A 12,000-nucleotide genomic window follows, 5' to 3' on the forward strand; every position below is an offset into this window, starting at 1 on the left:
AGAATCGTCGAACACAATAAGAGCGCAGGCCCGCCGACCATGGATGCGCCCAGTACCTGACTAAGAGATAGCGAGATGGACGGTCAATTAGACATTTTTGGACAACAACCATTCTTCACGATAAATACGCAGATATGCTTCGCCTTCACGACAAGCGACACCTCATCCCACGAAACGATCGTCGGGACGCTAAACAATGGGCTCGCGAGATTATCTGCGGCCTTCCCGTGGCTAGCATGCGATGTCATTAACGAGGGCTCAGGGAACGGTAGCACAGGTGTATACAAGTTCAAGGCGTCAGCAGGCGCGCACGCTGTCGTCGTGAAGGATCTCAGTCGCGATACCTCAACACCAACAATGGACAGTTTTGTGCGTGCTGGGTTTCCGATATCCATGCTGGATGAAGAGATGGTCGCACCTCGCAAGACCTTCACAGACCAGACCCACTCGAAATCAGCGCCGGCTTTCCTTATTCAAGCCACTTTCATCCCTGGGGGCCTCCTACTGACGTTTCTCGCACAGCATAATACCATGGATATGACCGGTCAAGCCCACATGATACGCCTCTTTTCCAAGGCTTGCTGCGGCGCCCAGTTCACAAGCGACGAGCTTTTCTATGGCAATATCGAGCGACACAATATCGTCCCCTTGCTGGAAGATTCATATATTCCCGGTCCAGAGCTCGATCGCCATATTGTAAAGTCCAGTACAGAGAGTTCGGCTTCAGATCAAATGTCATCACCACGGCCGAACTACGTGTGGGCTTACTTCGGTTTCTCTTCCAGGTCACTTGCAGCCCTCAAATCGATCGCGACGGAGTCAGTGACCGCTCCCGCGTACATATCTACCGATGATGCCCTGACTGCCTTAATCTGGCAATCTGTTCAACGAGCTCGTCTACCACGTCTTCAGCCCGCTGCTAGATCGTCGATAGCCCGTGCCGTTGATGCACGATCGGTACTTAACATCTCGCCTTTGTACCCGGGGCCGATACAAGACAGCGCATACACTACGATCTCGCTTGAAACATTGGTATCAAGGCCCTTGGGAACTATCGCTCTGCACCTCCGATCAGCGCTAGATCCTACATCAGTCGAGTTTCATGCTCGCGCCGTTGCGACTTTCCTCAGCCGTACAGCAAACAAAGTCATCTTCTCTTCCACGGCCGACTTTGACATGTCGAGAGACTTGATACTCAGTTCATGGTCAAAGGTACAGACTTCCGATCTGGATTTCGGCCTTGGACTCGGCAGACCGAAAGCCGTTCGGAGGCCGCGTTTCAAGGCATTAGAAGGGTTAGTTTTCCTTATGCCGAAGTCGCTGGAAGAGGATGTGGCGGCCGCGATATGCTTGAGAGAAGAAGATATGAACCGGCTGAAAACGGACGCTTACTTCGGTAAATATGCACAGTACATAGGATGACGATGATAGCTAGTGTATCTCTGGAGGATTGCGCTATGTATTCAGTCTATCAAGTCACTTTTTGAAGTTCACTTCAGTAATACTTCTATGCTAGGACAGAAGGCGCAATGATAAAGTCGCTGTGCTCTCATTCCCAACAGATATCCTCGGCGTGTCATCTTGGTAACCGATCCTGCCTCTCCATGAATCCAGTCTTCTCATTTCAATCGCAGTCTCAACACTCTTCAGTCATGACCTTCTCCTTGACCTTCTCCTTTTGTAACAACGCCAAGAATCTCTCTTGCATTCTGAAAGACTTCCAAATGCTCACTTGTAATATGAGCACCCAGGTCGCGATCTCCGAGTTGTTGACATAGGATGTGTAGGGCGCGCCCTCGCCATATGGGTAGGAGAACCGGAGCTGAAGTACGACGACGATGCTATCGAGAACGTAGTAAAAGGCCAACCGAATCATGGCGTCACGCCAAGCAACGGGCTTGTAATGGTTGGTGATACCGTGGTAGAAAGATCCGAGATTGAGCACATCACAGAGATAGACCAAGTTGCGGAAGCCGCAACCAAAGCAAAGCGGCGGAACTACTTCATGGGAAGATGAGGGCTTGACGTAAGGGGCGCAACCAATGCAAATCGTCGTCGGGCTTACTTGATGGGAAGACGGAAGTGTGGCGTCATGAGATGAGATAGAGGGCGCATCGTCACTAGTGAGGTTCGTAGGTGTCGTGTCATGGGAAGAGTCGGAATAAGCGCCCAACCACAGCCTATCCCAAAGGCGGAGCTTCACAAAGCTAGTCAGTATCAAGCCTTTGAGAGGTGACCTGGTGTCCCATGGGAACCAAAACCACAACATCGATTCCTCATAATGTGTAATGCCTGGGAAGGTGGATAAGCAACGAATGAAGAGCATGTTCGCGACGATGGAGTAAAACAATCCTTCTTTCGCTTGTTGGGGGAATCGGGAATGACTGAAGCATATGGTGACCACCGTGATGAGCACGACGAGCCATAAGATCCAGTGTGGTTTTTCGATTCCGAGTACATCCGACGATATGTAGGCGGGTTCGCCTTGATGGTGAAGATGCCAAGAGCGTTGGTCCGAGGATGTCCAGTCTGCGATGGAGGGACCGTAGAAGTGTTGGAGTATGATTGTGAAGAAGAGATTGAATATGAGCCCTGGTGCCCATATGAATATTATGGTCCACAGCGACAGCGTTCTGTGCTTGGTCTCAAGGGCGAAAATGAGTTTGAAAGAGAGGCATGGTGCCCATATAAGAATTAGCAGCAGCAGCGACAGCATTCTGTGAGAAGTCGTGGTCTTGCGGTTTCCGAAGTTGGGAAGGCGTTGTGAACGAGGAGTAAGAAGTCAAGAGAAGAGGTAGGTCTTATGGAATCGACGGCGTTGTGGGATGATATCTTTCCCTGGTTGCGTGCGCTAGCGTACCATGGTCAACACCGAGGCTGAGTTGATATTACCGTTTCGACCGATAGCCGGGATGTGTCATAGTCCCTAATCCTTGCTTCGCACCTCCTTCGGTAGTATGTTGAATGAGACAAAGCTCTCCAGCAGCGATCCGCTTGTGATACAGATCTTTCCATTGTCGGCATACGGAGCCAGTCAGACGACTACTGAAGTGTATCTTGAAGTCGAGGATAGTACGACAGAGATAAATGTCGCGACCGGACGCGTGGAGTGATCAACGGTAAGCGCTCAGTTCTTTGCATGTGCGGTATATCTCATTGATGAGTACGTTTGCGTACGTTTAGGTATGTGTTGCGGAAATTATAAGTGGCTCGTCGCTTCTGCATCATCGCAATAATTTGGGACAATGTGGACACTGCGGATGGCAACAATGAGGTTAGACCAGTTTTTTGTTCGAATAAAAACGTGATGTAGCAGTCGGTTGGTAAGTTTTGAAGCTGTTAAGATCGAAGCTTCCTCTCCCTTCGGAATCGTCTTGGTGGGTAAGCCCCACGGCAAGGTGTGATTCCATCGCCAGGGATAGTATCTTCAAGAGGGCTGCGCCTACAAGGAGAGTTGACAGAAGCAACCAGCATCACACTCCGCTCGCGAAGTGATGTGGTAATTTAGTTGTCAGGTGGTCTGCTGCGCACTACTAGATGACCCCAATCGCATCAACTCTCGGTTATGAAGCTCGTGTATCAACGTGGGTGGAGGATTCTGTTGAGATCTTGGTTGACGAATCAGGCGTCAGATTTCGTCGCGCGGTGGAACGCCACTTCGCCTATGAGATATCCGGTCAGTTCACCGGCTGCCTCGATGAACCGACTTGTATAGTCGACCAATTCCTAGAGCTGTAGTCTCGTGTTCCCTTCCAAGAACACATACACAAAACGAACGGAAAGCTTCAAAATGTCAGACGCACCGTTGTACTCCCAGCTTCCGCACCAACGAGCCATCCGCTTATTGCGCATCAAATCAGGAACCGGCAAGGAAGGCATTCAGATCACTCTCGAAACTTTCGACCTCGACTCGAATACGCAATTCAGAGCGCTCTCATATGTCTGGGGGGATGAAACATCGCCATGTGAGATTACATGCAATGGGCATAAAACGCCGATTAGACGAAATCTTTGGGGCGTCTTGTTGCAACTACGGAAACAGAAGTTTGATTGCCGACTGTGGGTAGACGCTATCTGCATCAACCAAAAGGACGAAGAAGAGAAGAGCTTTCAAGTGGCTATGATGAGAGACATCTACAAGCGTGCCGCAAAGGTCATATTCTGGCTCGGAGAACAGGAACTCTACGATGAAGCTGCAATCGATCTGATGAGAAGCTTTTTCAAGCAGTATCCGCCTCAGCTGGATCTGGAACCACACAGAGGAAAGACTCTCGAGGAGCTGGGCCTTTCTTCCATTGACCGCGGCTGGACTGGATGGGCCTCCTTGTTTTGTCGCCCATGGTTTGGACGCGTTTGGATTGTACAAGAGTTCTTCAACGCAAGGAATTCCGTGTTTATGTCCGGTGCACTGGAGATTCCCACTGAATTGCTAGTGCATTGCGGGCTCGCTACTGGAGTGTGTGCTGCAATCGGAGGAGCTGTTTCATGGCACAATGAAGATGCTCGTCAAGCCCAAAGAGCTATCTTGAGACTTCAAGCTTTGGGGATCTACCGTGAGATAGGAGATGAATATCGTGTTCGAATCTTCGATCTATGGTGCAGGAGCCAGCAACTTGAAGCCACAGATCCTCAAGACCGAGTTTTTGCACTCTTGTCAACACAAAAAGCAGTGAATATGGACATGATCGATTACCGTAAGGGTGAAGCTACAGTCTATACAGAGATTGCAGCGCAGGCTCTCAACATACCAGTTCCCAGGATCACACGGGATGGAGAGATAGTTCAGGCATCGGAGTACCAACTTCAGAGGACTGACTTGCACCGAGTCAGCAGGTTCTTGGCTTGTAAATTTCGCTCTCCACAATCATCAAACTTACCAAGCTGGGTGCCGGACTGGAAGCCTATTGGATTCAATTTCGTTCCCTTGACGCGCTACTTTACTGGCACTGCATCTTTTGAACTCCCTTACGACCACGCTGTTATCGAAAATAAAGTGAGTTCTGTCCTTGGTCTCCTGCACGAAAGATCTGACTCTCCAGGCATTGTACATATCAGGAATTATCTTGGACGAACCTCACGTCATTATTGATTCGAGGCCATATATGGATCCGAGTCGACCACCAGTCTTCGAAACTGATGCAGATGCCCCGAGCTTGACCAGACATATGTTGAATTGGATGTATATGTGCTATATGGTAGCTGTATTGACTCTTCCACATTCAGTCGAGAACGTCCGCTTTGGAAGATTTTGCCGTGCAATGGTATTTGGTGTGCGGCTTGAAGAAGAGTCTACATTGACTACGAAATATATGACGGGGTTTCAGGCACTACTCAGTAAGTTGGAAAGACTAGTAGGACAAGCACACTATTACCCCAGCCTTCTGCGAAGTCACGGTAGACAAGACGGTCGTAATAGCTTATACGAAAGCAAGTTTGCAGAGCTATCCGCCGGCCGGAAATTCTGTGTCACAAAGAAAAGGTATCTCGCCTGGGTACCCGTGGATACAAGGCCAACTGATCGCATATGTATTCTTGCGGGGTGCTGTGTTCCTTTTGTGGTAAGAGCTATTGGAAAACGTTATGAGTTGATAGGAGACTGTTATAGGGAAGACATGAGACAAGATACAGATTTTGTAGGCCCTCAGAAGCCAAGACTATTCAAATTCTTATGATAGGCAACACATTCTCAGGGTACAACGCGCATTCTCTTTCGCTAGCAGATCAAATATTCCCGGTATCTTCGCCAAGAGATCCAGAAGTTGGTAGACTAGGTCGATCCAATTGAGACTAATCACATAGGAAAATGTTCTCACTTCGATCATGATCGGTTCTATATCCGCAATGCTACCATCGCCCACCAACTCTGCATAGGGAAGACTGGTAACGATGCATCGCCATGAAGCTACGTCTAACACTACCACCATGCAATCGATACTGGTCGCCTCAGCAAAGCTTACAACTATAGGGAGAACTGCCAAATGCGCTCATTTCATCACTACCGCACAGGCGACTTCGCCAACCACAAGGCTATCTAGGCGCTAGAAAAATTGCAGTTTGTGAACCTGGATGAGAACATCGAAGATTATTTTATCAGAGGAAAAGAACATCTTGACGTCGATCAAAATGCCTTGACTGTCGTTGAGGCTGCAGGAGCTACCAACGACGACGACGAGCTGATTAGTCGCGTACTTTGGGACACGTCATGAGCACTGGTCTCGTGCGAAGCTCTTTCAGGCTACGCAATGTTCATTATGGTCCGATAAGCACTGACAGTAAGCTTGTCAGATCGTCAGCATGTGCTTAGCACCTGGGCAGCTTACTGTGCCCGTGCGGGCCGTCGCTCCCTTGACTGCGCAATGCAACAACACGGCAGAAGACAGCCAAACATCTCAAGACTATGCATTAACACACGTCTTGTGATGAGACAAGAACATCACCCGTATAGAAAGAGGAACTGGAAACAAGATAAAGCAGTAAGAGTAGGAGTGTCAGGACGATGAACGAACTCTGTGCATCAATTGTTGCGGTGTGGATCGCTAGGGTCAACATCCGGCTTTCCCGTCCCACCAAGAGCACGTACACAACGACGATATCTACCTATGCTCTGTAGATCTCTAGTTCACCTCTCGCAGGAGTCGCTTAATACCCTATTCGGCGTCTGGAATAGATACCCATGGCACGGAATCAGTTGGAGTCGGAGTCGGAGTCTTGGGTTATGCCATAGCAGTTCCGATATCTTTCTTCCTTGCAGATGGACAAGTATAAATACAGCTGCTCTTATAATATCGATCTCATCCACCACGACCATCGTTGCAATAAGAGCGGCTTTCCATCTTGACTTTGCTTTGCCTCTTTCCTCGAACAAATATAGCGACTTCATACTACTCACGATGAAACTGCACTTCGCCATATCCTGCCTCGCCATTGCAACCACAACTCAGGTAAGCGTTTCAACATCGCCCTCCGCAAGCATGGTCTAACGTCAATTCTTCCTGTACCCAGGCGGCGTCATACTGGTGCAAATGCACAGGAGGCTCCGATGTCGATATCGCTGGAATAACATACAGTTGCTGTTCAAACGGCGTTAGTATCCCCAACAAGGGTACACTCACGGGCCAGTTCTTCAACAAGCACAAGGACTGTGTGGTCGATGCGGGAAGCCCGCTGGATGTGACGTCGAATTCGTTCGCCAACTGTTGCAGAGGAGATTCCAGAGCGAAGCTTAATGGTGCACAATGCAATCCAAACTAATTTCGCAATAAAGAACAGTTGGTAGCCTGAATTGAGCCCTTCTCTTGATTGCAACTATCTGCTCTGTTATCAGCATCTATAACGCACCGTATAACGTACTGTGGGAAGTCGCGAGTAACAAGAGCGGCGTCCATAGAAAGTTGAGTACGTACCGTATGTTGATGCGGTGAGATGAGGATGGTTTGTTGAATTCAGCGGCAATATTAGGCACGGTTGTAGCAACCGGCTGATGTCTTATAAGTTAAACTCATACTCATACCCGCCGTACTGATAACAGTTTTGGCTCGTAATGCTGCTGCCGCCGAGCGTCCTCGATAGTCTTTGTTCATGTATTCATACGCCCAGAAGCGTTTGCACTTGCTGCTTGCGCGTACTGAAAATAATGATCTGCTTCTTCCCACATATCCTCTCGTTGGTAAAGCATACCCATACGGAGAAAAAGATCAATCATGCTGTCAGGGCCGTTGTAGAGTGTATACTCTGCTCGCTCCTCCACAGCAAGGAGCACACCATCGACGAATTCGTGCTTGCCGTACCCGATGAATACTTCCATAAGGGATGGTAGAGACGAGAACAAGGGGATCGTCCAAGCTTCATCTTCCAGGTCATTGAGCGTGCGGAAAGAGACGGCCGCACGACTCAAGGCGTCTTGTACATGGTGAACGTCCCCTGCGTCCTTGTAGGTGCGAATTAGTGCGACCCAAACATCAAGTGTTTGCTGTGGGAAGTCCAAAGGCTGGGCTTCGCAACGTTGCGCTATTGCGACCAATCCTGCTTTGGTAGTCTCGTCCATGACTGAAGCGATCATTTCTGCCATGGCTAAGTGACGCCGGATCTCTGCTGTGTCGAAGTTGGCAGAGATAGTAGACGAAGACGAAGGCAAATTTGAGTAAGATTCATGTTTCTGGCGTTGAAGCAGATTCAGAACAAGCGGCAGTGCTTCGTTCTGGCGAGCCCAGCCTTGTAGCATCTTGATGAGTTGGCTAATGTGCTGTACTTTCCTTTCATCCCAAAGGCCGTGCTCACGCACGTGAGCTTCAGTTGCTGATTCTAGAATTCTATCGGCTATCTTCATGTCCTGCAAGTGCATGTACAGCTGGGCGACTTTGTAGACCAAAGAGGTGACCAGGTCATTCGTTGGCGATAACAGATTTCGATAGCCAGCCGGTGCGTCTAGATAATTCTCCAAGGCTTCAGTATGTTGACCTAACCTTAAAAGTTGCCCAGCCTTCGATACCAGATCGTCATAGTAGCTTTTCGAATTTCCATCATACGTGAACCTAGGATACCACAATTCTTCTTCCCTACCGTTTTCCTTGTTCATATCCGAAGGCGTAGCTGGAGTAGCGGACGATGCGTCGAAGGGTGACGCGGCATATGCTGATGGTGTTGCATATGTTATCTCGGCTAGAGCTGCTGAGCAGTCAGAAACTTCGGCTAGAGTGACAAGGCAGGTGAATTTTTACTTTACGATGCTGCAGCAGAGGCAGATGAAGGCAGCTTGTGACGTTGTATATATCTAGCTGCCGATTTCTGAACTTGTTCGATTGGAAATTATCGCTGACCAAACTTATAGTGTGTGCCTTTGCCTGCCAATTTTCGCTCTTGGGCATGGTTCAGCAACCAATATGCTGTCTCGCCTGAGAGATTCTTCAGGAAATTCCATTCCTTCAGTTTCTCTTTATAAAGCTTCGACCTTCGTCCATGTTAGCTAGGAGGTTATGATCATTGCTCTTTGACCGTTTCACTTACGAGGCCACGAATCCCAAGCTTTCCATGTGCTTCATGGTCTCACTCGAGGACCTGTCCTTGTCGAGATAGATTCGTTTGATCTCCGCTTTGTTCTCTTCCCACTGTATCTGAGTCACATGCAAAGGTTCTGCTGTGCCGACATCCTTCGCAAGTGCAATCACACTGGCTTCACTTGGGTCGTGAATAGTGCCGAGATTGTTCTGTGGCATGTTCAACGGAGGCGTCATCGGCATTCTCGTAGAGCTTCCAAAGTCTCGATGATCGGGTAAAGTCTCTACATATTGTACATAGGGCGACAGGCTATGGGGTGCTGGCCGTGGCTGGGACTGAGCCAGATAGTAACTACCCTCATGGTTCTAGAGGGATCCATTATACACTCCTTGGTAAGAAGAATAAGCTCGGCTGAGGGGAGACGAGGAGTTTGGCAAGGACAATTGCGTTCCGGGATTGGAAAACTCGTATCTTCCTCTCCACAGGCCTGAAGCATTGCCAGTTTGCATCTTACGAGCCCAGGTTAGGAACCGACGAAAGCCTAGGAAAAGCGCAAATTGATAGTTTCGTCGACGATGCTGTTGATTTATCCTCGGTTTTGTCACATGGGTAAGATGCAAATGAAGTGTGGGCGCCACGTCGTTCATGGCACTCGTCGACAGCCAGTAGGCGCCGGCGCCGCACGCCTCACCGGTGACGTGTGTCACATCGGTTGGTAGTTAGCACCGACACAGTATAAGACGCAGCAGCACAGGGCTGTGATTTAGGCGGCAGTGTCAGCTGTGGTGAACGGCAAGGCAGAAAAAAGGCTCCCAAAGTTCTTCAAGAGTTCTGTAGGTGTCGTCGGCTTGAAAGTTTCTGGGGTTCCCGCAGCTCCCGCAGCCTCACTTACGTCGGGTCCCCTCAGCCTGGACGCTCTCCCTTCAGCTTCTCTACCTGCGCAGTGCCACTGTGGTCTCCCTCACCTACCCCATTAGATGCATCTGTCATCTATGCTGTTTTCTTCCCAACATGGACCCGCTTAGTGCCACAGTTAGCATTAAAGTAGAAACGTGAAGTGAAAGTAGATTGGAAATTGATTGTCTTTTATTAGACAGGTTCTAACGACTTCGCCTTCTGTATGATTGAATGGAGCGGCGGCAGGAAATGACGTCCCACGATGCCGTATGGCAATGTTGTTACGGCCGCCAAATAGAATACTTCCATCACATCTAAACGGTAATACCCGTTCTCGCAAGGCGATCCATTCCACCCATAAGAATGCTGTTCATAGCCTGTTTCTCATGCGAGTCTGCAAACGTCTTGTACTTGTTATCGTGCCACTCCTTCGCTGAGATGGGCTTGCCCTCCGGATCCTTATATTCGATATCGTTCTCCGGGCGCAGAAAGTACGCAATCGAGTAGCGATTCTGTGTCGCTGTCTCGGGAGTCGGAACGACACGATGCATGCAAGACGCCAGCCTCTTATCGGTCAAGAAGCGCAGCGAATCGCCCACGTTGATGATGGCGTGTCCCGGGCGCGGCGCTACCCACTCCCATTCTTCCGTCTCGGGGCTCACAAGCTGAAGTCCCCACTGTTTGCTGAACAGGAGGGTGAGAGAGCCAATGTCTGTGTGTTGATTGTGGCCAACGCAGGTAGAGGACAGGTTCTTGGGGTAACGGAGGAGGACGAGAGTCGTGTTTGAGTCGGCTTCGTCGCGGTGGTGTTGCTCAAGACGGTTGGCGGGGTCGGCACCGAGGGCATTCGATAAAGAGTGCATTATGGTCATGGTGACCAGGTGTGACTTTGAGATGAAGTCATCGAAAAGGCGCGGGTGCTTCTTCACGGTGGAGGGTAGGACCGGGGACTTTGCGCCGATCTCGTCGCGCGCGACCTTGAGAGTCTCGTAGTTATCTCTTGTGTTGGCTTTTACTCCGGCAAATACACCAGCAGGCTTGTAACTGGATACTTGGTTAGCACACGATCTGGGCTTTGCAAGACTGACTTACCCATGCTTGTGAGTTCCACGATCATCCTGCATTTTTGTGTCGAGCGGCTGATCGAAGAATTCTTCCATGGCCTTGTACATACTATCCTCATCTTCGAGGAGGCCACGGCTACTCTGGCCCTGAAGGTTGACGTAGAAGAAGCCGGCCGTTGTACAAGCGGACATCAACTTGGCAACTTCGTGCTCCTCGTGGGCGAGCAGCTTGGCAAAGTCGATTGTTTCGAGGTAAGCAACCTTGAGATTGCTCTGCTCTTGAGCAATAGATTGAGACATGGTGAGCAGAATATATTGTGGTTGTGGTTGAAAGGCGTCTGAACAGTTGGAGAACTGCAGTCCGTGATTTGAAGCAGTGATGAAGTGCTGGTCTGGCGAAAGTTTTTAGCGAGGGACTGGGGCTTGATTTATACCTGATCAACGACTTCTCTGCTTTCTATTCCCCTGAAGACCGTTACGTTTCTATGATAGCATGCTGACCGAAATCATATCTGTCTCCGCACTCATCGTGATCTCAGCCGTGGAGCCGTCAGCATACTCTTGTCGGGCACCTTCCTTTCTCGTAAGAAGCGGGATCCAAGATACGACATATTCAGTGGCACGTAAGACCACCACAGGTCTGCCAGACTCAACAATGGCCGAACAAGAGCAGGTCTCGTCAGCCTTTTGATCAGGCGTGCCAATGATATAACGTCGGGTCATTGCAATACGGGATAAGATCCTTACGGAATGCAGCGGCAGCAGTGAACTCCGTACCGATCTCTGGTTGCGAAGTCGGTAGCTGGTCCATAAATTCTGTGCGAGCTGTCGTGATGTTAGACGCAGCGGTGAAGATCTCGGTTCGCTTCGAGCTGTAGACGTGCTTCAGGTCAACTGGACGCGAGCGAGGGATGCCTTACGTAAGTTGCCTTGATATGGCATATGGTCTGCGGCGACTTCGTGCATCTGACCGGAGAAACTAAACGTCTTGTTTAACCGCCACTTAGGCCCATAAGAGAACTTACCCGTATTGCTGGCTTTAAAG

At 49.6% G+C, this 12,000-nt stretch overlaps 2 protein-coding genes across 2 annotated transcripts; one reads left to right on the forward strand and one right to left on the reverse strand.

Annotated features, from left to right (window-relative positions):
• Positions 1-357: 357 nt before the first annotated feature.
• On the forward strand, positions 358-2,017 carry J4E82_007668 (uncharacterized protein; the record flags this gene model as incomplete). Its single annotated transcript, XM_051733912.1, has 2 exons — positions 358-1,396; positions 1,788-2,017. The coding sequence occupies 2 exons, from the start codon at positions 358-360 to the stop codon at positions 2,015-2,017; spliced, it is 1,269 nt and encodes a 422-aa protein (XP_051586323.1).
• Positions 2,018-7,576: 5,559 nt separating this feature from the next.
• Positions 7,577-9,236, reverse strand: J4E82_007669 (uncharacterized protein; the record flags this gene model as incomplete). Its single annotated transcript, XM_051733913.1, has 3 exons — positions 7,577-8,664; positions 8,817-8,947; positions 9,004-9,236. 3 exons carry the CDS (start codon positions 9,234-9,236, stop codon positions 7,577-7,579), a joined length of 1,452 nt encoding a protein of 483 aa, XP_051586324.1.
• Positions 9,237-12,000: the final 2,764 nt, after the last annotated feature.

The sequence above is a fragment of the Alternaria postmessia genome (assembly GCF_024291825.1).
Source record: "Alternaria postmessia strain BMP 2775 chromosome Unknown scaffold_54, whole genome shotgun sequence".
NCBI lineage: Eukaryota > Fungi > Ascomycota > Dothideomycetes > Pleosporales > Pleosporaceae > Alternaria > Alternaria postmessia.